This window comes from Hypomesus transpacificus, chromosome 11 (genome assembly GCF_021917145.1).
Source record: "Hypomesus transpacificus isolate Combined female chromosome 11, fHypTra1, whole genome shotgun sequence".
Lineage (NCBI taxonomy): Eukaryota > Metazoa > Chordata > Actinopteri > Osmeriformes > Osmeridae > Hypomesus > Hypomesus transpacificus.
The window spans coordinates 3,299,181-3,325,707 of record NC_061070.1 but is presented as its reverse complement, the minus strand read 5'-3'; the positions used below and the strand labels follow the sequence as shown (position 1 = coordinate 3,325,707).

General features: G+C 51.0%; 1 protein-coding gene across 1 annotated transcript; it reads right to left on the bottom strand.

The window, feature by feature from the left end:
* Positions 1–1,565: 1,565 nt before the first annotated feature.
* On the bottom strand, positions 1,566–26,527 carry micu1 (mitochondrial calcium uptake 1). The gene is given in 15 exon segments (XM_047029038.1): positions 1,566–2,216; positions 2,399–2,488; positions 4,452–4,560; positions 5,660–5,797; positions 5,989–6,189; positions 6,436–6,518; positions 6,671–6,785; positions 7,683–7,688; positions 15,699–15,710; positions 17,538–17,581; positions 19,789–19,951; positions 20,529–20,715; positions 20,797–20,831; positions 20,833–20,962; positions 26,386–26,527. Coding segments are annotated over 14 exon segments (1,476 nt in total). The 5' UTR covers position 20,962; positions 26,386–26,527; the 3' UTR covers positions 1,566–2,052.

The window sequence follows — 26,527 nt, the reverse complement described above, 5'->3', positions numbered from 1 at the left end:
AATAAATGTTATCGATTATTAGTATCTGTTTTATGATAGTAAGGTATACAAAGACTTAGTATTTGACAGATTTAGTTCGCTTTATTTCAAACAGGTCAGCAGAGGAGTTGAGTTGACTGACATGTGCAGCAGCAGCAGCACAGGAGGCATGTGGAGTACATGCTGGTGGGGCCTCAGCACATACCATGGCTTGAAATTAACTTTTTTACTTGGTAGCACCAACACATTTAGGAGCACCCACCAAGAATGGTCATATCGTCTTTTTAATTTCAAATTTTGAGCGCGTTAGCTCCCTGTTATGTGACAACGGAGCGCAGTGTCACGGAGTCATTGATGGCTAATTTAAATCTACTTAAATCTGCATTAAAGTTAAGAACGTTTAACTGGTTATGTAACGTTAGATAGAATGTTAGCCCGGTTTCATTTTCAGCTTACAGCAGGCACATACCTACTGTTCAGTAGGCTAATTAGCGAGCGTTTTGTAAATACATTAAAACAGGTCTCACCATAACGATTATGTGCGCTGGCACAAATGCTCCCAAATATAGTTTCAGGTCGCACAGATACAATTTCAGGAGCATATGCGACCAAAATGGTCAAAATTTCAAGCCCTGCATACATACCCATACACAGCGTCTGTAGCAGTGATCTGTGGGCTCCAGTGTTTCACAGCCTCTGTAAACAGTAGGAGCAGGCCTCTATACACACCAGAGGATACCCCACTGAGCTCTCCCACACAGACGCTGTCCCTCTTGTAGCCTCTCTGAGGCCCTGCCATATATAGTCACACACAGAGTAATCTCCAGGCTCCCTGAGTACTGGTCCTAACCGCAGAAGCTTCAGTTCTGCAAGGTTCTCGCTGAGCCTGTTCTTGGTCCCTGTGATGTGGGTTCTGGTCCGGTTCTAGTCTAGCAGCAGGGGATTGATGGATGGGACTCTGCTTGTTGAAGCTTCCTATCTGCAACCGCTCAAGTCTCTCAAACTGTCAGTGTGTTTTGTCTGTTAAGGGCACTGCGGTGGTACGTGTTTCAGGGCGCTGCAGTCGAGAACATTTCTGTGTATTGAGAGGGGGTGTGTGTGTGTGTGTTGAGAGAAAGTGTGTGTTGAAAGTGTGTGTGTGCAGGAGAGGATGAATGCAGGACATTGTTTTAATGGGGCGAGGACTGGTCATCCTGTCCACTTCAATTTAACAGAAATGCTGAGTGGTGCTGCCCCCACACACTCTCTAACACACACACACACACACACACTCCGCACACATTCTCAAACACTAACAGTCTCTTAACACACACACACACACTCTACATTATCTCTCACACACACATACCCTCTCTCAAACACACCCACTCTCTCACACACACACACCCATCCTCTCCACACACACACACCTCTTCATCTTTCATTTCACTCACTTTCAGAACACACACAGAATCCCCTCTTGTGCGTGTGTACTCACCCGTATCTCCGCACGCAGAGAGCTTCAGATCGGCCTCTTCTGTTGTCAAGTGGCTGGTGTCAGTTCAGAACATGAAAGCTGCACCTCATCACAGACACAACACATCGGCTCGTATGGAAATAATCCTTTTATTATGGAGTCATTCTTTTATACATCAGTCTTATAAAGTCATTCTGGAATAATAATAGTCTTTCATAACAGAGCCTTGTCAGAGTGAAGCAGAGACAACATGGAAGGTTGTCAATATATAAAGACCCACAATGCCTTTGGGCGGGCATCTATGGAGAGCTGCTGAGGACACATACAGCAATGTCAGCATGTGCCCCCCGGACGGCAGAGCTCCAACCACATTGACATGCCCGATTGATTATGCTAACGAGTTGCTGTCTTAACGAGCTGACACCTTAACGAACTGCTGTCTTAAGTTCGTCGTTAACCGTCAGGGTCGCCGCTTTGAAGAGGAGGACTTTGATGCCCCTTTGTAATCTCCCTGCCCGACCACACACACACTCATCTGCATCCACACACACACACACACACACATATATATGCACATTCCCAACACACAAACACACTCTCCCTCCCTCCCCCCCTCCCTACTGGGTCTTGGGGGAGGCAAAGTCCCAGGCGGTGTCCTGGGCACACTTGCACATGGCTCGCACCAGCCGAGTGAAGCCCATGTCCTTGGGCTTCTCCAGGCCACGCATCAGACGCTGCTTCATGATGGAGATGAACTCCTTGTTACTCAGCTCCCCGTTACCTGGGAGACGAGGACACGAGGAGGGAGAGGAGCAGATGGAGGATGAAGGCCGAGAGGGGTGGAGAGAGCAGTGAATAAGCAGTGGATGCTAGAGGGATGAGGCACAGAGAGAGAGAGAGAGAGAGAGAGAGAGAGAGAGATAGAGAGAGAGAGAGAGAGAGAGAGAGAGAGTAGCTGCTTACCATCACAGTCGAAGAGAGCGAACACCACATCACACACGTGGTCAGAGAGCTCCACCTTGGCCACTGTCCGGGCTACCTGCTTCATAGTGGCTGGAGGGGGGGAGGGAGGGAAGGATAGAGTGAGAAAGCAAGAGAAATGATTATAAGTGTGAAACTACAGAGTAACAGATTTATCTAGAATGACCTTACAGAGTTACAGAGAGATTCCTGGTAAACCTGATCTGTTCATCCAGACAAGAGGCTTCCCCTACTGAGGATCAATACTACAGAGGATATGAGACACCCCAGGAGTCACAGTCTTCCCCTCCCAGCACCAGGATAGAGTCAGAGTCTTCCCCTCCCAGCACCAGGAGTCACAGTCTTCCCCTCCCAGCACCAGGATAGAGTCAGAGTCTTCCCCTCCCAGCACCAGGATAGAGTCAGAGTCTTCCCCTCCCAGCACCAGGATAGAGTCAGAGTCTTCCCCTCCCAGCACCAGGAGTCACAGTCTTCCCCTCCCAGCACCAGGATAGAGTCAGAGTCTTCCCCTCCCAGCATCAGGAGTCACAGTCTTCCCCTTCCAGAACCAGGAGAATCAGTCTTCCCCTCCCTGCCCCAGGAGTCACAGTCTTCCCCTCCCAGCACCAGGAGTCACAGTCTTCCCCTCCCAGAACCAGGAGAATCAGTCTTCCCCTTCCTGCCCCAGGAGTCACAGTCTTCCCCTCCCTGCCCCAGGAGTCACAGTCTTCCCCTCCCAGAACCAGGAGAATCAGTCTTCCCCTCCCTGCCCCAGGAGTCACAGTCTTCCCCTCCCAGCACCAGGAGTCACAGTCTTCCCCTCCCAGAACCAGGAGAATCAGTCTTCCCCTTCAAGCACCAGGAGTCACAGTCTTCCCCTCCCAGAATCAGGAGAGTCAGAGTCTTCCCCTCCCAGCCCCGGGAGTCACAGTCTTCCCCTTCAAGCACCAGGAGTCACAGTCTTCCCCTCCCAGAATCAGGACAGTCAGAGTCTTCCCCTCCCAGCACCAGGAGAGAGTCAGAATGTGGGTGAGGCTTCCAGATGAAAAGCCCAACAGGACTGTTAACAGAGTAACTGTGTAAACATTATGTTTGTGGTTAATTAAATGCACATCAGTGCAAACTCACAGTTTCCTGACTAAGTCTCCCTAAATGGTATGCATCTCAGCACTTTGACTCTCAGGGGATGTCACAAGGAGAGGAGAGGGGGGAGAAAAGAGGAGAGGGAAGGAGAGTGACAGAGAGTGGAGGAGAAGGAATGATTAAACCCCGTGGTCTCAATAAGACTATTGATTCACTGACTTCAGAGAGAGAGAGAGAGAGAGAGAGAGAGAGAGAGGGGAAAAAAAAGAGAACTTGAGAAATGAGACTCACATGAAGAGAATAGTCTGAGAAAAATCCCAAAGGAGGGAAGGAGAGGGAGAAAGATGGGCATGCAGGCACGAATGTGACAAAAACCCCATACACACACACACACACACACACACACACACACACACACACACACACACACAGACAGACAGACAGACAGACAGACAGACAGACAGACAGACAGACAGCAGACAGCACACAGACAGACAGACAGACAGACAGCACACAGACAGCACACTCCCTAAGATGTAGCTTGAGACAGGACTTCCCCCAGCCTAGCAGATGAGCTGCTGGGAGGAGCAGGAGCACACATACACACACACAGGGCTGGAGGAGGGGAGGGGGAGGGAGGAGGAGGAGGGGGAGGGAGGAGGAGGAGGAGGAGGGAGGGAGGGGATCTGGGAGCTGAGCCAGGAGCGATGAGATGCAGAGATCTGAATGGCTGAGCACTAAACAGACAGTCTGCACTGGCAGGGAGAGCAGAGACAGAGAGAGAGAGAGGTAGAGAGAGAGAGAGAGAGAGAGAGAGAGAAAGAGAGTTAGAGAGAGAGAGAGAGTATATATTTAAGATTCCTATATGTTTATTGTATACACCTTCCTGCCAAAGCAAATTCCTTGTCTGTGCAAACTTCCATGGCGAATAAATCCCTTTCTGATATATAGAGAGAGGAGGTTATGTTTGTACCTTTGTCAATAGATGCACCGGCCATGTGATAGAAACTGAGAGCTGTGTCCACGTCGTTGACATTCTTCAGAAACGTGAAGAAGTTCTCCAGCTCCTCAAAGGTGATGCCCTGTACACAGAAGAGAGGGATGAGGGGGGGAGGGAGGGAGGGAGAGGAGGAGAGAGTGAAGGGTGATGAAGGAGGGAATGAAGTAAGAACTACAGCAGATGGGTGTGTGTGAACATATGTTAGACAGAAGAAACATACACACACACACACACTCGCTCCACACACACACACACACACACACACACACACACACACTCGCTCCACACACACACACTAGTGCCACAAACCAACACCACACACATTAGCACTGGGCACTGCTCATAAACTGAGTGGATCATACAGAAGCAGCTGGCTGAATAGCTCATTTCATTAACTTAGCAGACACAGCTGAAAGATAGCAAGTTACCAATCCATCTCCCCTGCCCCCCCCCCCCCCCCCCCCCCCCCCCCCCTCCCCCCCCCCCCCCCCCCCCCCCCCCCCCCCCCCCCCCCCCAGACTGCAGTGTCGTTGGCTTCACATCTGACAGCAGCACTAAATTACAGATAACAACTGCTAATCATCATTATCATCATTACTACACTACAGATCCTCTATCCTCTCTCCCACTCTCTCTGTCTCTCTCTGTCTCTCTCTGTCTCTCTCTCCGTCTAACTGTTTTCCAGCCTCTTTAGCTACTGAGAGACATGGCAGAGGCAGACAGATGAGAGAGGAAGAGCAAGAGAGAGAGAGAGAGAGAGAGAGGGAGAGAGAGAGGGAGAGAGAGAGGGAGAGAGAGGGAGAGAGAGAGGGATAGAGGGAGAGAGAGAGGGATAGAGATATGTAGAGATGGACAGGCAGACAGGCAGGCAGACTGCTTTCCTCTCAGTGATGAATTACCTTTCAGCGTGTTACACCTACACACACACGTCACTGTCACACACACACGTCACTGTCACACACCTACACACACACGTGACTGTCACACACCTACACACTGTCACAGCAAATTCTCTTGTCCTTTCAAGCCCCCCTCCCTCCCGAACACACATAAGTACACACACTGTCACAGAAAATGCTCCAGTCCCATCGACCCACTCCCAAACCCGAACACACACACACGTACATACACACACACAAGTACACACACGTACATACACACACACACACACACGTACGCACCTGGGCATCCTTGAACATCTTCTTCAGGCCCTTCTGCATCTGTTTGAGCTTGCGTGACTGGACCCCACTGTAGGCCAGCAGCATGCCTCCAAACTGCCTCTCCGTGACCCTCCCATCCACTGGGTCGTTCCTCTCAAACTGGGGGGGGGGGGGGGGGGGGGGGGGGGGGCGGAGTGAGAGGGGGCAGGGGAGGAGAGAGAAGGGAGAAGAGATGGAGGCAAGGGGAGTAAAGAGTGGTGTAAGGTCTTGTTACGGTGCTGGACCCCCCTCCTCCCCTCTCCCCTTCCTCCCTCCCCTCTCCCCCCCTCCCCTCTCCACCCCCCCCTCACCTCCAGTTTCAGCACATCGTGCTGCAGCTTCCTCTGGAACTCCAGGAAGGCTCCTATGGTCAGCTTGCCCTTCAGGTCCTGACCGAAGAAGTATGTGGTGAGGGCGGAGCTGCAGCCGGCGTTCCTCAGGGTGTTGCCCGTGGTGGAGCGGTCCCTGTGACGCATCCCCACGCTGGTCTGAGACCTGATGATGCTCTGGACCTGGGGCCAAAGGTCACACGCGTGAGGCGTGGCGTGTGCTGAGAGTGTGCGGCCGTGTGTGAGTGTGTGCTGACAGAGTGTGTGTGCGTGTTGACAGGCTGTTTTAACAGTGTGTGTGTTGAGAGTGTGAGTATGTGTGTGTGTGTTGATAGGCTATTTTAGCAGTGTGTGTGTGTTGAGAGTGTGTGTAAGTGTTGAGAGGCTGTCTTTACAGTGTGTGTGTTGAGACTGTGTGTGTCTCCTGACCTGCTCAAACTCCTCCAGATCTACTTCCCCATCTCCATTCAGGTCAAACATCTTGAAGGCGATCTCAAAGTTCCTTTGTGGGGCTGAACACACACACCATTAGAAGCCAATTATCACACACACTTACAGATAGAGACAGACACACAGAGACAGACAGAGACAGGAAGGCAGACAGACGGGTTAACAGGCAGACAGACAGGTAAACAGACAGGTTAACAGACAGACAGGTACGTACTGGACAGCACTGTGGTGAGGAAGATGTAGTCAGAGAAGGAGATGAGACCACACTCTCCCAGAGAGAAGAAGATGCTGTCTTCATCTGCAAACTTCTCCCTCTCCTGGGCGATCTTCTACTCTCGCATGGAGGAGAGAGGACAGGAGGAGAGGAGGAGAGAGGAGAGGAGGAGAAGGTGAGAGGTGTGTCCAGGACAGGCCTACCAGCCCTCCACGACAGCCGTCAAGACTGGGGAGCTCCGTGAGTGAGTGTGTGTGTGTGTGTGATCTGAGGAGTGTGATCCGACAGAGAGATTTCCTTCAAGCCTCTTCTCCAGGAGCACGCTCTCTCACACACACACACACACACACACACACACACACACACACACACACACACACGGTCACACACACGCTCACACACACGGTAGAGAGAGGCAGACGAGGACAGTCCGACGATCATGCAGGTGCAGTGTACACATGAGGTCACTCCACACACACACACACACACACACACACACACACACACACACACACACACCAGAGAGAGTTGGAGACAGGGTGACTGGGGGTTAGACAGGGCTCTCAATACAACACTAACAGTGGAGCCAATATACACAGCCGGAAACAAATGCACACACATTTGCTCTCACACACACATCATAGTTCTCAAGACATATGACATCATATGTTGACGACACATTTGGAGCGCTTGGACGCTCGCACACACCCTTGGTGACACAGAGGAGACCAGTGGAAGATATGGTGGTTAACATGTGTATCACTACAGCACCGCATGACACCTGCCCCACCACATGCACACAGCACAGTGACGCACACATCACAGTGAGATCACGTCTGACTAGAGAGATCTATAGGGGGAGGAGGGGGGAGGGGGGGGTTAGGGCGGGTGAGGAGAGATGAGGGAGAGGAGGTGTGAGGGGGGGTGAAGGTGAGGAGGAGTGAAGGTGAGGAGGGGAGGGGTCATGCCTGGAAAGGGAGGGAGGGGGGGGGGGGGGTACCCAGGGAATTACCTCTGTCTGACCAGGTCCAATAAGGAGAGGAGGGAAAAAGATATGGGTTAAAACAATCCTGACCACAGTGCTATGGGTATAGAACAACCCCCCCTCCTCCACACACACACACACACACACACACACACACACACAAATACAACCATCCTCTTCACACACACACAAACTCACCCCCCCCCCAGCCATCCACACACACCCTCCACACACACCCAAGAGAGAGAGCTTATTATTTGGGGCTGAAATAGAGGGAACCCAAAGTGGGACAAGAGCCAGCTGGTGCAACAGGATGGTGTGTGTGTGTGTGTGTGTGTGTGAGACAGACAACACACTCCAGGTGAACAGGCTGGACTAGCCTCCTAAACCTAATGTAGAATCTGTCCTTCATTCAACCTTCACTCACACACACACACACACACACACACACACACACACAGAACCACCCACACACTCACACACACAGTCACACACTAACCCTCTCACCACCCTTCCATCACTCCCTTCATCAGCTAACTCTCTCACCACCCCTCCATCACTACTCCCTTCATCAGCTAACCCTCTCACCACCCCTCCCTCCCTTCCTTCATCAGCTAACCCTCTCACCACCCCTCCATCACTCCCTTCATCAGCTAACCCTCTCACCACCCCTCCCTCACTCCCTTCATCAGCTAACCCTCTCACCACCCCTCCATCACTCCTGTCATCAGCTAACCCTCTCACCACCCCTCCCTCACTCCCTTCATCAGCTAACCCTCTCACCACCCCTCCATCACTTCCGTCATCAGCTAACCCTCTCACCACCCCTCCATCACTCCCTTCATCAGCTAACCCTCTCACCACCCCTCCCTCCCTCCCTTCATCAGCTAACCCTCTCACCACCCCTCCATCACTCCTGTCATCAGCTTACCCTCTCACCACCCCTCCCTCACTCCCTTCATCAGCTAACCCTCTCACCACCCCTCCATCACTCCTGTCATCAGCTAACCCTCTCACCACCCCTCCCTCACTCCCTTCATCAGCTAACCCTCTCACCACCCCTCCATCACTCCTGTCATCAGCTTACCCTCTCACCACCCCTCCATCACTCCTGTCATCAGCTAACCCTCTCACCACCCCTCCCTTACTCCCTTCATCCATCCCGCTCTTCCTTACCCTGTCCTTCTGTCCCTCCCCCTCCCTCTCATGATGCTAACCCAGGGCTTCTGAGGAAACTCCGCTCTGCTGGGTCCAACACCAAGGGGAGATGTCCAACACACACACACACACTCACACACTCACAACCGATAAACCTGGCTGGCAGCCAATAAATCTAGACACAGGCAATGCTTTGATCTCTGTGTTGGAGTCAGTATTCATTTGTGTGTGTGTCTGTATGGTGTGTATTGTGTGTGTATGGTGTGTTTTTGTATTGTGTGTGTAGGTGTGTGTGTGTGTATGGTGTGTGTATGGTGTATATACGGTGTGTGTGTGTGTGTGTGTGTATGGTGTGCGTGTATGGTGTGCGTGTATGGTGTGTGTATGGTGTGTGTGGTGTGTGCGTGTATGGTGTGTGTATGACGTGTGTGTGTGTGTGTGTGGTGTGTGTGTGTATGATGTGTGTGTGGTGTGCGTGTATGGTGTGTGTGTGTGGTGTGTGTGTGTGGTGTGTGTATGGTGTGTGTGTATGATGTGTGTGTGTGGTGTGTGTGTGGTGTGTGTGTGTGTGTGTGCTGGCAGACAGTCTCTGTGCTCCAGATCATATTAAGTCCTGCTTCAGACAAAGCCTCCCAGCGCTCTCCCTCTGCTCCCAGCCTCTCATAACTACAATCCTTACTGCAGTTAATTAACAGCACTGCCTCCTGTGTATGTGTGTGTACACTTGTGTGTGTGTGTACACGTATGTGTGTGTGAGAGAGAAATCAGTCACGCTATGCTGAGTCCTACAGGCTGAGTCTCACTACTAGAAGGACAGCTCCTCTGGCTGCTGAGGCAGAAACACTAGGCTACGCTAGGCTATGCCAGGCTACGCTAGGCTATGCCAGGCTACACTAGGCTACGCTAGGCTAAGTTAGTTCAATGTAGGCCAGGCCATGCTAGGCTAACTTGATTCAGACTAGGCCAGGCCTTGTTTGGCTAGGCGAGTCCAACTTAGTTTTGATCAGGCCAGGCCATGATAAGCTAACTTAGTTTAGGCCAGGCCCGGCTACACTTTGTTCCATTTGCCTAATCACTCACACCACCCAGGCCTTCCCTGGTGTATGGAGGCCCAACTAGGCCAAACTTCAGTGGTCTAACTCCTTGGTGAGGGGCAGCCCTCGGCATGCGTGCAGAAGGCCAGACTTTCTGTTTTATGTGGCTCTTCTCACATGGCGCACACACACACACACAAACAAAAGACTACATTTACACTCCACAACTTCCTGAATTTAACATACCACTCAACTGAGTCTGTCGGCTCTCAACTACCAGGATCCAGAGAGATCTACTCCTCCAAAGTTCACCATGACAGCAAGTGACAGATACCAGGTGACAGATACTGGGAGTCACCACATAAACATGGTCTAAATCAAAGCCCTGCAAATGCAAAGCAGCGACTGTGTGTGTGTTGTGTGTGTGGTGTGTGCGTGTGTGGTGTGTGGTTTTATGGAGCCGTATCTCAACAGAGTGCCCCTTGGCATGTACCTTCCTCTTATGACAGCCCCATAAAACATAAACAAACAGCAACCATCCTTTAGACACTAGTGGCTCTGTCCACATCTTTATCTGTGCACTGACTGGTTAATGGTTGTACTCTACACTCGGGCCCTCATGTACGTACATTTGCAAACGTAGCGTTATCAGCGCCATGGCCGACCCGCAGAAAGCGCACGCTGTGATACTTCAGTTGACTTTGTATTTACCAAACCTCACCTCAACCTTCACCGGTTAATCATCCTTTCTCCGCCCACTATACCTTAAATTGCGAGCATTTGAAGGCGCAATTGAATGGGCCTCCTTCTCTCTGTCTATCATGGATCAGCCACCAAAGTCAAAACAGTGAAAACAAAGATTTAGTGAAAACAAAATTGATATGCTTGTTCATGAGGTAACAGCGAATTTAAATATAATACAAGGCCGGAATTCCACATCGACACAAAAAAATGCCATCTGGACCGAAATGACAAATTCCAGTAACTGTAATATTGCATGGCTGCTTAATCTGGTAATGATTTGTGTTCACTGAACTGAAAAAGTGTGATCCTTGTGGCAGAAATCCTTTCAGCTCGTCTCCTTGGCCTCTGTCTTCGTCTAGCTCAGATTACTGCTGCCATTTCACCAGGAGGCATATGAGAGGAAACCCACACCTGCTTTTAAGAGGAGAATTTTCACCGCAAAATAGAGGCACGGGCGGCTTCTGTACATACCGCGGAATACATAATTAGGCGCACTTTACGCATCCCCTCCCATCTCTTCATGGGAAACTCCCACTTTCCCCTCCCGTGAATGCATATGCATGACACGGAAAAGCACAATTCGCCATTTTCAGTTCCCGCGACAGGCAGTCTGCGTTTTTACCTCAGTGCGGCATGTTTGTACTCGCCATGCTTTTACACGCACGTTGCGAAACAAATACGCCTGTAGTGGGCGCAAAAGAGTTAGTACATGAGGCCCTGTGTGTTGTGACTGTGTGCCCCATTACTGATTACCAGCTGCTCTAGACCAACCCAACCCAGATAACAGAGTGAGATAGTGACACAGAAAGCTATCCTACTGTATAGAGTTGTAGAAAGTGAGAGACTTTCTACTGTATCGTGTTGTAGGAAGTGAGAGAGACTTTCCTACTGTATCGTGCTGTAGGAAGTGAGAGAGACTTTCCTACTGTATCGTGTTGTAGGAAGTCCTTAAAAAGAGAAGTAAAGTTCTGATATCTTCTCCAAAAGGCTGACCAACAATCAATGAAAAATAAAGCTAAGTCATAATGTGCAACAACCAATCGATGGAAAAGGGTCCCCCTTGGTTAGGTCGGTCTACTGCTCACCAACGAGACTAAATCTCTCGTCCCAAAACCCCAAACTCTCCAGTCAAAAATGAGATGGTTGGATGTGAAAGGGGCCTCAGCGGCTCGCAGGATAGATTGACCATGTAGGCTGAGGCCTCACCGGGGTGGCCCCTCCCTCTCTCCCCCCTACGCTTCCTGTCCCCTCTACACTATTCCTTTTAAAAGATTATAAATGCCCCTAAAATCGATCTTTAAAAAAAACTTTACACTAATAATAATAATAATATAACAAATAAAGTGGAAAACGGAAGGTAAAAAGAATCCTGGGTACCAAAGACTGAGGCTCAGTAAACATTGAAACAGAGACCCACTTCCTATTTAAATGCCCAATCTGTAATGAGACAAATATACAGATAGACTGTAGGTAAATATTGACTTTTCTTAACTGAGAAAAACAGAGCAAGAGAGTGAGACAAAGAGAAAGAGTGGGTGAGAGACGACCACACAGGACTGCCCTTCTGTTCCTGCTGTGTCTGAAGTCTAGTCTGTTCCTGCTGTGTCTGAGGTCTAGTCTGTTCCTGCTGTGTCTGAAGTCTAGTCTGTTCCTGCTGTGTGACTGAGGTCTAGTCTGTTCCTGCTGTGTGTCTGAGGTCTAGTCTGCTGTTCCTGCTGTGTGTCTGAGGTCTAGTCTGCTGTTCCTGCTGTGTGTCTGAGGTCTAGTCTGCTGTTCCTGCTGTGTGTCTGAGGTCTAGTCTACTGTTCCTGCTGTGTGTCTGAGGTCTAGTCTGTTCCTGCTGTGTGTCTGAGGTCTAGTCTGTTCCTGCTGTGTCTGAGGTTTAGTCTGTTCCTGCTGTGTGTCTGAGGTCTAGTCTGCTGTTCCTGCTGTGTGTCTGAGGTCTAGTCTACTGTTCCTGCTGTGTGTGAGGTCTGAGGCTTCTAAACAGCACTATGACTCTCCCTTCTAAACAGCACTCTGACTCTCCCTTCTAAACAGCACTCTGACTCTCCCTTCTAAATGAAAAAAGTCGGTTTCTGTAGGGATGTTGAGTCTAGTCTGTTGGTGTGTTATGAGTTACTGAGTGTCAAGTGTTTTTGTCTGACCTTGCGCAACTTTGTTGTGTGTATGTGTTTGTGTGTCTGCAGGCAGACCCTGAACTGTCTCTCTCATCTCCAGTTGGTGCCGAAGAACAGCTGGTCTTCTGTCTGTCTGGTATTCACAGAGGAGAGGAGGACAGAGATGGGGAGAGAGATTAAAATAATGTATCTAGAGGTTAGACAACTCCATCACAGCTGGGGCAGTGTGGTTCTAGTCTGGTTTGTTGTAGTGTAGTCTGATCTGGTCTAGTCTAGTCTGTTGCAGAACTGGTCTGGTCTGTTCTGTTCTAGTGGTAGGCTGTTTTTGTTTGTGATGTTGCTGCTCTGGAAGCACTGACACACAACTAGGCCAGGTATATTCTCGGACATATGTAAGATATATCTTCAGCATTTCTGCTTTATTAGGATAGAGACGGTGTATAGTGACAGGAAATGTATGGAATAGTGGGAAGGACATACAGGAAATGGCCTGGGCTGGGTTTGAACCCAGACACCCACGGTTAGGGCTCAGACTACCTGGTACGAACTGAACCTGGTGAGCCACCAGCTAGGTCTGTTCTGTAAGGCGAGCCACCAGCTAGGTCTGTTCTGTAAGGCGAGCCACCAGCTAGGCCTGTTCTGTAAGGCGAGCCACCAGCTAGGTCTGTTCTGCGAGGTGAGCCACCAGCTAGGTCTGTTCTGCCAGGCGAGCCACCAGCTAGGTCTGTTCTGCGAGGCGAGCCACCAGCTAGGTCTGTTCTGAAAGGTCACTACACCCACACACTCATCCACACTCCTGCTGTCACACCAACACCTTCCAAACCTACTGCCACTAAGGACTGGCAGCTGCACACTTTAGCAGGCCAGGTGTGCAGCTAGCAACCTGGAATAGAGACCGCAGGACGGGCGGGATGTGTTTGTGTGTGTGTAAGAGAGAGAGATAGAGAGACAGAGAGAGAACGTAAAGAGACCAGTCTCCACTGGTGCCCTGCTGAAAATTAAACAGTTAAAAACAACAAGTTTCTCTGGTACACAACAGGTTGTTTTCCATGGTAGTGGCCTCTGAGCATTCTAGGTGAGTGAAAGGCCGCGCCTCCCCTGCCCGGTCACATGACGCAGAGTGGGCGTGGCTTCACAGTGAAGAAAGACCGCAGGTTGTAGAAAGTGTTTCTACATGTGGGGAGAGGACTTCCTGTGTTTGCAAACCATGCTCTGCAGGAAGTGACCATGCAGCTGAAGTCAGATAACCAGCCAATAGGACTGTGGAGGGCTAGTGGGGGAGTCTAAACATGCAGGCTGCACATTGGATCACTCTACGGCGCTTATCCACTGCATGGTGCCGACTCGGCTCAGCTCGCCTGTTCAGGTTCTCTATCAAGACAACCTGGTCCCTAGTAGCTACCTGGTCCCTAGTAGCTACCTGGTCCCTAGTAGCTACCTGGTCCCTAGTAGCTACCTGGTCCTTCTCCTGGACCCTCTCTGTTGAGGATCTCATGCCAGCTGAAGCGATACTAAAAGATGACATGGAAACTAAGGATGCACCGATATAGACATTTTGACAGATAGCGATAACTTTTTTTTGGAAGCCAATACCCGATACATGCCGATAAATAAAGTCTGATTACAAAAACAAAAGGCAAAAAATAACATCTAGATCTTTCTTTTTTCAAAATTTTAAAATTTCTTAAATTTGACAATTAATTATACATTCCTTTGACCGACTTTCTTTTATATAAATAAAATATATTGCCTGACAGAAAAAAATAAGTGCTTCAACGGGTGGAAATAATCCATAATTTAACGGCTCAAATTTATCATCCAAGTGTTCTTATCGGACCGATAACAATAACGCTAAAAATAAAAATGTATCAGCCGATACCGATATGGCCGCCGATATATCGTGCATCCCTGGTGAAAACGCAGCAGACTGCTGACTGGTCAGAGAAAATTGTAAGAAAACACCGCCATTGTTAAATAGCCAAGCTGCCAAAACAGCAGCCCATGATGTTTACTTGTATTCACGACTCAATTAAATGGCGACCTTTGAGGCGCCGGCGTGGTCGACCCAGCAGCGAGGAGAGCTGGCACCATGTTGAGGAAGAACAGCTCCACTTCCTGGGCGTGGCCAGTCCTGCGAGACCACCATGCAGAAGGGGGACCACCTACTCTACACCCTCAGACACAGGCATGAGCTAGGCATGCTGGGAAGGGCACAGCGCCAAAGCATGGGAGAGGACTAACAGCCGAAAGGAGAGGAGAGGAGGAGGAGAGGAGAAGGAGAGAAGAGGAGACAAGGAGGGAAGGAGAGGAGGAGAGAAAGAGGAGGGGGAGAGAAGGAGAGGAGGAGTAGAGGAGTGGAAGAGAAGAGTGGAGGGCTGAAAGGGAGAGTGAGGGACATGACTCTATTACATCAGCACTGACAGATAAGTTTCAATTAAACAGGTTCGCTTCCCCGCTTTCCAGTGTGTGTGGGTGTGTGTGTGTGTGTGTGTGTGTGTGTGTGTGTGTGTGTGGGGCGCGCGTGCGTGGGATGGTTCTCTGATCATGCGTGTGTGATGACCCTGTGTTGCAGTACTGAATAATTGAGTAACAAGAGTTTAGCCCTCTCTCAATAATGCAGCAGGTATCTGCTTTATGGCAAGCAGCTGGGCTCACACTACACTGGGACAAAGACACACTGGCTCTGGGTCCGTGTGTGTGTCTATATGCGTGTGTATGCAACTCTGTATGCGTGTGTGTGCGTGTGTGTCCCGGTACAATAGGTCTAGATACGACTGTGTTCAGGTACGTCTAGATACGACTGCGTCCAGGTAGGTCTGTGTCCAGGTATGTTGATAGGTGAAGGTGGGGGGTAGAGAGCGAGTCAGAGAGAGGGAGAGAGAGACAAGAAAGAGACAACAGCAGCAGAGAGGTGAAGGCAGAGTGGTGACATAGTGCAGTTCTCATTGAGCACACAAACACACATGCTGCTTGCACACGCTTCATACCTGCCAGAAGTCCTGCAGAGGGGTGGCGAGGGAGGGGGGAGGGAGGGAGGGAGGAGAGAGACAGGGAGGAGAGAGACAGGGAGGAGAGAAGGGAAAAGTGGAAGTGTAGGGTGAGAGGAGGGGGGAGGGAGAAGGGGATCGGCGGGGAGGAATAATTGGGGAGGAGAAAACAAGGGATTGTATGGAGGGGAGGATGGGGTGATTGATGGGGAGGAGAAGTGAAGGAGAGAAGAGGAGGGGGGGGGGTGGAGGAGAGAAGAGGAGAGGGGAGGAGAGGTGGAGACATGGAGGAATTATCGGTTAAATGGAGAAGAGAAGACTGCACAAGCACAGGAACAGTAAAAAGAACAACATCACAACAATATTCCACTTTAACAGCTGAATGAATGCCCACAGGAGGAGAGAGGACAGAGAGGGAGAGACAGGGAGACGGAGGGTGAGAGACCAGAGAACAGTGGAAAGAGAAAGAGAGAGGAGGTGAGACTAAGAGAAGGTGGTGAGAGAAAGACTTTCACATAAAAGTAAGACGGGGGCAGTTTATGATGCACTTGGATCTGAGGTAATCTATTTAGATGGAGATGGGTATTACCAAATAAAGCATGCACAAACACACACACACACACACACACACAGTAACATCGCTAACAGCTGCAGCATGAGATGAGGAAGACCATTCCCCCATGAACAGACACCCCATGAACGCCCCACTACAGAACACAGTCAGTCAGGGATGTTTTGTCACACACTCACACACCCTGTGGAGGAAGCATGTCCTCATAGACTGGTCTAAGACTGGACAGAGAGACACACAGGGGGAGAGAGAGACTTAAACTTCCCCCTTCTCACCCAACCTCCCCCTGCTCTCCGACCCAAGTGATCTAAACCCCCCTTTCCTCCCCACCGCCCCTCTTTCTCAACTCACAGAAATGGCAGTTGCCTGTTCTAGATATATATAACACTACTGCAGTATGTGTAATATAAATAACTGGGGGGATGGAGAGAGAGCGAAAGAGGGAGAGGGGGGAGAGAGGGAGAGCATAGTGATTTGTTTGGTATTAAAACTTGAGAAATCCTGGATATATGGGTGACATTTACATGATCCAGCAGGGGACATGAATCTGAAAAGTGCACACACTGCTGGGTGTGTGTTGGGAGAGAGACATCAATCATAATCCAGAATGTTGAGACCAGAGAATGGCTCTCTGAAGAGGAGAGCAGAGGAGAGGGAAATGATCCTAAAACATGCTCTTCATTTTATAGTCTATGAGACCAAGTGGTTCCCAGTCTCCCAGTCTCTCCCTCTCTCCCTCCCTCCCTCCCTCCACCACCTCTTCTCCTTTCCCCTCCCACGTCTCCCTCCATCCCTGTGTCTCACCCACAGAAGAAAGAAGACAGAGGGAGGAGGGGAGGAATGGAATGAGGGAACAAGGGAGAGAGGAGGGACGAATGAAGGGAACGAAAGGGAGGGAAGAAGGGAGGGAGGTAGGGAGGGAGGGAGGAGGCAGGATGCATGAGAAAAACTGTCTGGTTGAGTTATTATCCTGGTGGGCTGGTCCAACTAGAGAGCGGCATGTTGATAAACACACACACGCACGCACTCACACACACACAGTATGAATGTCACTGACCATAAAAGAGAAATAGAAGAGAGTGAAAGAGGAGGAGGAGGAGGAGAGGAGGAGGACTGGGTGGAGGAGAGGCCAGCCCAGACAAGACTTAGTGAGGATAAATGAAAAGGGCTCCTCATGAAAGACACCACTGGCCAGGTGGCCTTGACAGTAGCCAGGTGACATCCTATTGTTCCTGTTCTGCACACACACACACACACACACAGCTTACCTTCCCATCATAGCGTTTCACGTGGAACTGGTCCAGACCCAGGTCTGAGAAAAGGAGAGAGAGAGAAGGAGAGAGAAAGCGAAAGTGTGAGTGAGATAGGAGAGAGAGGGGGAGACAGAGACAGAAAGAGAGAGGGAGGGAGGAAGAGAGAGGAGGACATGGAGAGAAGAAAAGAGAAGGGAGATGAAACAGACTGTTAATGTGGACAAAAAAGCGTTGAGGTAGTCGTCTGTATCCAGAGAAAATAATATACTCTATCCGTGTATGTTCTGTAGGACTGTGTGTGTGAGAGAGAGAGTGTGAGAGTATTTATAGACTGTATCTTCACAGAGGCTCAGAAGCAAAGGAAAGCAGCCATTAGCAGACCCTGGACTCATCTACAGCTCCAACACTCAAACTCCAGCACAGGAGGAGGAGGGGGGTGCAGAGACCAGTATGGGAGAGACTGTGTGCTGAGAGAGACCAGTATGGGAGAGACTGTGTGCTGAGAGAGACCAGTATGGGAGAGACTGTGTGCTGAGAGAGACCAGTATGGGAGAGACTGTGTGCAGAGAGAGACCAGTATGGGAGAGACTGTGTGCTGAGAGAGACCAGTATGGGAGAGACTGTGTGCAGAGAGAGACCAGTATGGGAGAGACTGTGTGCTGAGAGAGACCAGTATGGGAGATACTGTGTGCAGAGAGAGACCAGTATGGGAGAGACTGTGTGCTGAGAGAGACCAGTATGGGAGAGACTGTGTGCAGAGAGAGACCAGTATGGGAGAGATTGTGTGCTGAGAGAGACCAGTATGGGAGAGACTGTGTGCAGAGAGAGACCAGTATGGGAGAGACTGTGTGCAGAGAGAGACCAGTATGGGAGAGACTGTGTGCAGAGAGAGACCAGTATGGGAGAGACTGTGTGCTGAGAGAGACCAGTATGGGAGAGACTGTGTGCTGAGAGAGACCAGTATGGAAGAGACTGTGTGCTGAGAGAGACCAGTATGGGAGAGACTGTGTGCTGAGAGAAACCAGTATGGGAGAGACTGTGTGCTGAGAGAGACCAGTATGGGAGAGACTGTGTGCTGACAGAGACCAGTATGGGAGAGACTGTGTGCAGAGAGAGACCAGTATGGGAGAGACTGTGTGCTGAGAGAGACCAGTATGGGAGAGACTGTGTGCAGAGAGAGACCAGACATACATGAAACAGCTACATGAAGCTTCTCCCCAGCTATCCTCCTGATCTGATCCCTCCTTCCCTCACCCCAACAACTCTGTGCGTGACTGCTGTGCCCTGCTCTAGTTTAACCCGGCTAATTAATATAGCAACTGCAGGGTTAGGTAACACGACCCCCCCCCACACTCCTAACCCCCCCCCCCCCCCCCCATCTCCATCACCCTTCCTGGCTGCCAGCCTGTTCTAACAGGCACCCCCACCCACACACCCAGGAGACAGATGGAGGGATAGAACTACAGAGAGTCCAGTTCAGTCCAGTCTGAACCAGAGACGGAACAGGAGGAGCGATGGGTGGAGAGGACGAGAGGTAAAAGGAGAGGCGGAGGGGAGAGGGGGGGGGGAATCTCGCCCTGAGTGAGTGGTGATCATGAATCACCCCTTCTCATCTCCTCAGCCCTAAGGAATCACACTCACACACGCGCACACACACAGGGTTTTATAACTTTTCTGGGCCGGTGCCTGAATGCTTAGCCTCAAGACCAAATAGATGGACAGAGAAAGAGGGGGAGAGATAGAGAGAGAAATACGAAACTAAGAAATAGAAAGAGAGAGAGAAAGAGAGAGAGAGAGAGAGAGAGAGAGAGAGAGAGAGAGAGAGAGAGAGAGAGAGAGAGAGAGAGAAAAAGAGAGAGAGAAAAAAAGAGAGAGAGAGAGAGAGAAAGAGAGAGAGAGAGAGAGAGAGAGAGAGAGAGAGAGAGAGAGAGAGAGAGAGAGAGAGAGAAAAAGAGAGAGAGAAAAAAGAGAGAGAGAGAGAGAGAGAAAGAGAGAGAGAGAGAGAGAGAGAGAGAGAGAGAGAGAGAGAGAGAGAGAGAGGAGAGAGAGAGAAAAGAGAGAGAGAGAGAGAGAGAGAGAGAGAGAGAGAGAGAGAGAGAGAGAGAGAGAGAGAGAGAGAGAAAAAGAGTGAAAAAGAGAGAAAAAGAGAGAGAGAGAAAAGGAGGAGAGAGAGAGAGAGAGAGAGAGAGAGAGAGAGAGAGAGAGAGAGAGAGAGAGAGAGAGAGAGAGAGAGAGAGAGAGAGAGGAAGAGAGAGAGAGGGCCTACTTTCAGGCTGCTTCTCGTTGGGGGTGATGGAGCGTACGAAGTCCTGGGGCGTCATGTAGACCTCGGCATCTCCATGCTCACTGATGATCTTCAGCGTGGCAAAGTAGCGGAAGATCTTGTCTGGGGTGGAGTAGGCTCTGATCCTGTTCTCATACTCCATCACCTACACCCAGGTGGAGGGAGGGGAGGGTGGAGGGGAGGGGATGGGAGGGGACAGACCAGGGAGAGATGGATGGAAGGAAAGATGAGGGATGGAGAAGGGCTTTAAAAAAAAGTACAGTCAAACCAACACCCACCCAACACACACACACACTCACGTCCCCCCCTCCTGCCCTGAGACCAGGAGCAGCAGCTGCAGGGGTAATTCTTCTTTTCATGCCTCCATCTCTGCATCTCCCGTTCCATCCATCTCTCCGACCCTCGATTCATCTCTCTGTCGCTCTCCCCTCTCTCTCCTTCTCTATCCATCATGTGTTGTGGGTGTGTGCTTTGGGTTAGTGGCTATAGCCTCTCCTCTCCCCCTTCCCTTCTCTCATCTCATCCCGTCGTCCTCTCCCTGTGCCCTCTCCTCCATCCTCCTCTCCAGAACAATCACATCCCTCATATAAGCCCTTGTATTTGCATACGGTATAATCCAGTTTCTGACACCTTCCGTAAGGTCATGCCAGAGAAGGACGCAGCAGGGAATCAGCCGATTGGCCAGCTGGCTGATGGGCGGGGTCTTTAGGGTTATTGATTACCTTGCGGTCACGGAACCCTGAGCGTGGCTTCTTCTTCTTTCCCTCCGCCCCCTCTTCCTCTCCCCCGCTGGCCTCCACCGAGGTCTCCGACTCCGCCCCCGACTCCGCCTCTTCCTTCACAAACGCCGCCTCCTCCGCCTCGGGGCGCTCGGCGTGTCTGACGGAGGGGCCGGCGTCTGCGTACGCTCTGGACGTCAACAAACAAACAAACAATCAGGAGGGGGAGGGGTGAGAGGGAATATGGGAAGAGGGGGAGGGGTCTTCCTACCTTGTCCAGAGCAGCCCAGTGCTGGCTGACGCCCCCCGCCACGCCCACCAGAGCAGCCAGCATCAGCCTCCTCCTACCAGAGCCCCGCACGGCATCACCATGGTAATGCCGAGACAACTGTGCTAGTCCCACGGTGGCGGCCGACAACGCCCGCAAGCGGAACATCCTGGAGAGAAGAGACCTTTGTCATTATTCAGACAGACAGGCAGAGAGACAGACAGAGAGAAAGGCAGCAGAGAGACAGACAGACACACAGAAAGGCAGACAGACAGGCAGAGAGACAGACAGGCAGAGAGACAGAAAGGCAGACAGACAGGCAGAGAGACAGACAGGCAGACAGACAGAGTGGCAAAGGGGATGAGTCCTTCTCAAATCTAATTAACACCATCCAGAAGAACAGTCCACTACTCTAGAGATGTCTCCCTACCCCCTAAAGAGCACACCACCTGTCCGCTTCTCCTGCACCTCTCTCCTCTCCCTCATTTCAACCTCCTCCTCCTCTCCTCCTCCAGCCCAACAGCTCCAGACTGCTGCTGGCCCAGCAGTGTTACCCAGGAGCAGACCTCCACATGGCCACAACTAATTTCTCCCCACGCTGATAATCTCCCAACTTAATTTCCAACCAGACTGTCATTTCATTCAACAGCGTCGCGCACAACTGATTAACAATTAAGGAGGGTACAGCAGCTGCTGGTGTGTGTGTGTGAATGTGTGTGTCCTCTCGTGGTCAGGGTGGGAGAACTCGCCCTGTTACAACCTTTTTCAGTGTGTGAAGGGTGGGTGTGTAGGGTGTGTGGAGGGTGTATGTGGAGGGTGTGTGGAGGGTGTGTTTGGAGGGTGTGTGTGTGGAGGGGTGTATGTGGAGGGTGTGTGGAGGGTGTGTTTGGAGGGTGTGTGTGTGGAGGGGTGTATGTGGAGGGTGTGTGTGGAGGGTGGGTGTGGAGGGTGTGTGTGTGGAGGGTGTGCGTGTGGAGGGTGTGTTTGGAGGGTGTGTGTGTGGAGGGGTGTATGTGGAGGGTGTGTGTGTGGAGGGTGTGTGTGTGGAGAGTGTGTGTGGAGGGTGTGTGTGGAGGGTGTGTGTGGAGGGTGTGTATGTGGAGGGTGTGTGTGGAGGGTGTGTGTGGAGAGTGTGTATGTGGAGGGTGTGTGTGTGGAGGGTGTGTGTGTGGAGGGTGTGTGTGGAGGGTGTGTATGTGGAGGGTGTGTGTGGAGGGTGTGTGTGGAGGGTGTGTGTGGAGGGTGTGTGTGTGGAGGGTGCGTGTGGAGGGTGTGCGTGGAGGGTGTGTGTGGAGGGTGTGTGTGGAGGGTGTGTGTGGAGGGTGTGTGTGTGGAGGGTGTGTGTGGAGGGTGTGTGTGTGTGGAGGGTGTGCGTGTGGAGGGTGTGTGTGTGGAGGGGTGTATGTGGAGGGTGTGTGTGGAGGGTGGGTGTGGAGGGTGTGTGTGTGGAGGGTGTGTGTGGAGGGTGTGTGTGGAGGGTGTGTGTGTGGAGGGTGTGTGTGTGGAGGGGTGTATGTGGAGGGTGCGTGTGGAGGGTGCGTGTGGAGGGTGCGTGTGGAGGGTGTGTGTGGAGGGTGTGCGTGGAGGGTGTGTGTGGAGGGTGTGTGTGTGGAGGGTGTGTGTGTGGAGGGTGTGTGTGTGGAGGGTGTGTGTGGAGGGTGTGTGTGTGGAGGGTGTGTGTGTGGAGGGGTGTATGTGGAGGGTGCGTGTGGAGGGTGTGTGTGGAGGGTGCGTGTGGAGGGTGTGTGTGGAGGGTGCGTGTGGAGGGTGCGCGTGGAGGGTGTGTGTGGAGGGTGTGTGTGTGGAGGGTGTGTGTGGAGGGTGTGCGTGGAGGGTGTGTGTGGAGGGTGTGTGTGTGGAGGGTGTGTGTGGAGGGTGTGTATGTGGCAGCAGGGTTCTTGCAGGTTTCAGTAAGTCAAATTTAAGACCTTTTTAAGACATTTTAAGACCATAAAGATTGAAATTTAAGACCTACACAACGCATTACCCAAAAAATATTTAAATCAAAAGACATTCTGAAAAATCATGTAATTTCTGAATGGAATTCATAAAAATAAAAAAAAGCATACATTTAATTTACAGATAAAGCAATCACATTAGTAACCAAATTGAATATTTTGGGGCAAAGTTTGCAGCGAGCTTGGAGCTGGGTAGTGCTTGTAACAAACAGCGGAAATCGCTGTGATCTAGCCATAGGTGCATTCGACTTCATGCAGCGCCGGCGTCGTCTGCAGCCGGCTGCGGCGCTGCATGAAGTCAGTCCATGTCGAACGCAACTCATGTCTCGTTGAAAGTACACTTTCCCATTTTCCACACGACGCCGAATTTTAACAAACTCTGAGGAAGCGCAGACGTATTTCGCATGCAGGTATTGCAGTTATCACGGGACTTGTAGTTTTATCACCGCGTACGTACCAACACCAATAAGCTATCCTCCAGAAAGAAATACAACACACACCGAACCAACGTTCTGAGGGAAGCGTTCTGCTGGTTTTGTTTATAGCAAAGACTCGCTTTATAGGTTATGACTCTTTTTTGCTACCTTGTAATAACTTTCTGCAGCCTGCATTTCTGGAAAATAACAAGGGTAAAACCTTTTTAAGACCTGACTAAATTAAATTTAAGACCTCGGATGAAAATATGGACGTGTTTAAGACGTTTTAAGGCTTTAAATTTAAAGTTCAGAATTTAAGACTTTTCAATACTTTTTAAGACGTGTGTGTGGGAAGGGTGTGAGTGGAGGGTTGTGTGTGGAGGGTGTGTGTGTGGAGGGTGTGGGTGGAGGATGTGTGTGTGGAGAGTGTGTGTGGAGGGGTGTGTGTGGAGGGTGTGTGTGTGGAGGGTGTGGGTGGAGGGTGTGTGTGTGGAGAGTGTGTGTGGAGGGTGTGTGTGTGGAGGGTGTGTGTGGAGGGTGTGGGTGGAGGGTGTGTGTGTGGAGAGTGTGTGTGGAGGGTGTGTGTGTGGAGGGTGTGTGTGGAGGGTGTGTGTGGGGAGGGTGTGGGTGGAGGGTGTGTGTGTGGAGGGTGTGTGTGTGGAGGGTGTGTGTGTGGAGGGTGTGTGTGGAGGGTGCGTGTGTGGAGGGTGCGTGTGTGGAGGGTGTGTGTGGAGGGTGTGTGTGGAGGGTGTGTGTGGAGGGTGTGTATGTGGAGGGTGTGTATGTGGAGGGTGTGTGTGTGGAGGGTGTGTGTGGAGGGTGTGTGTGGAGGTGTGTATGTGGAGGGTGTGTGTGGAGGGTGTGTGTGGAGGGTGTGTATGTGGAGGGTGTGTGTGTGGAGGGTGTGTGTGTGGAGGGTGTGTGTGGAGGGTGTGTGTGTGGAGGGTGTGTGTGGAGGGTGTGTGTGGAGGGTGTGTGTGTGGAGGGTGCGTGTGGAGGGTGCGTGTGGAGGGTGTGTGTGGAGGGTGCGTGTGGAGGGTGTGCGTGGAGTGTGTGTGTGGAGGGTGTGTGTGGAGGGTGTGTGCGTGGAGGGTGTGTGTGGAGGGTGTGTGTTGAGGGTGTGTGTGTGGAGGGTGTGTGTGGAGGGTGTGTGTGTGGAGGGTGTGTGTGTGGAGGGTGTGTGTGTGGAGGGGTGTATGTGGAGGGTGCGTGTGGAGGGTGCGTGTGGAGGGTGCGTGTGGAGGGTGTGTGTGGAGGGTGCGTGTGGAGGGTGTGTGTGTGGAGGGGTGTGTGTGGAGGGTGTGTGTGTGGAGGGGTGTGTGTGGAGGGTGTGTGTGTGGAGGGTGTGGGTGGAGGGTGTGTGTGTGGAGAGTGTGTGTGGAGGGTGTGTGTGTGGAGGGTGTGTGTGGAGGGTGTGGGTGGAGGGTGTGTGTGTGGAGAGTGTGTGTGGAGGGTGTGTGTGTGGAGGGTGTGTGTGGAGGGTGTGTGCGGGGAGGGTGTGTGTGGAGGGTGTGTGTGTGGAGGGTGTGTGTGGAGGGTGCGTGTGTGAAGGGTGCGTGTGTGGAGGGTGTGTGTGGAGGGTGTGTGTGGAGGGTGTGTGTGGAGTGTGTGTGGAGGGTGTGTGTGGAGGGTGTGTGTGGAGGGTGTGTGGAGGGTGTGTGTGGAGGGTGTGTGTGTGGAGGGTGTGTGTGTGGAGGGTGTGTGTGGAGGGTGTGTGTGGAGGGTGTGTGGAGGGTCCTCCATTAAAGATTCCCAGTCTGAGACTGTGGCACTGATTCAGCAGAAAGTGACAAATTTGGAGCGACCAGTGGGGCGTGACATCAGAGACTGATGAGGACTGAGTCTCTGAGGTATAAAGAGGACCTTCAACTGCACTCTCTCTGTCTGTGTCTCTCTCACACTGTCTCCCTCTCCCTCTCCCTCTCTCTCTCTCTCTCTCTCTCTCTCTCTCTCTCTCTCTCTCTCTCTCTCTCTCTCTTGCTCTGTATTTCTCTATCCATCATCCCTTTCTTTGATCATACTGCCTGTCAGCGTTATTTCTCTTTCCCTCCATCCATCTCTATATCAATCTCCCTCCCTTCTTCTCCATCTCCCTCCATACTTATCTCTCTCTTGCCCCCTCCCTCTCTCTCCAGAACCAATCATGACAAACCACAACCAACCAGGACCAACCACACATTTTCCCTCACTGACCCACACAAAAATGACACAGGCACTCAATCTTCCTCACACACACACACTACTACACATGCACACAATGACACTATCATACCACCAGCAGCCAGCACAGCAGTTTCCTCCAGTGTGCAGCAGCCTGCCAGGCATGTACTTTAGAACCAGCTCCTCTCTGCCAGAGCAGCCACCTGGGCTGTCCACTTAGTGAAACTAATCTTTTCGAAGTGAGCTTCACACCAGCTCTCTGCTGGTAGCTCCAAGCGGCCCTGTGGAAGGGACTTCCGATGGTGCGCTTTTATTTTGAAAGCCACCCGAACTCCTAACTACATTCAGCTCACCCTCTTCACTCAAGGGGAACTCTCTTCAAACCGAACGAACGTCCTGTCTTTCGAATAGTTGGAATTAATGACAGCTATAGGAAGTTCCAGTCATTATTTTGTATTTTATGAAACACATACATATTAAGCAGAGTTCATCTGCTTAATTACCTACAACTAGAGAGTATTATTTGTTATTGGTAATTTTGTACAATATAATATGGGTTGGGAACAGACGGGCTTTTATGGTTTTAGCGATGTTAGAAATGCATTTCAAAATGGGACACTTTAAATACAACCCACACTTTGTTGCAAGTTACACTTTCACCTTTAACTCCTGTAATTGGTGACGTTGTTATCGAGTGACTTGATGACCCCTCTCTTGCCGTTGAGATACGCTAACATCTAAAACGTGCATACCCAAACTATCTTTGCCTGCTTCTAACACATCATGCTAGGCTGTTGTTGCTATTCGGGATTTGGCTAGCAACGGACATACAACAGACAACACTAAGAAACCATTTAGGTAAAAAAGCGGGCTTCTCTCTAATCAGAATACGCCTCCAGTCCCTATCTTGTAGCTACCTGTCAACAATGTCCAGAGATGCCCGCTCGCTAATGTCAACTAGCATTAGCAAGCAAGCAAGCTAGCTATCTGCACACAAACATTATCTACTATCGTATTTGTCTTGCTTAGCCAGCTAAATCAGCAAACGAGTTACTTACTTTCGTCTTTATATGAAGGCTCTTGGAGAATTTCTGTGTAAATATCAAACTATCTACGACGTTTCCAAATGTGTTTTCTCTTTTTGCAGTCTGACGTACATCTGAGTACTAGTTCCGCATTGCCCACCAGAGCGCCGCCCCC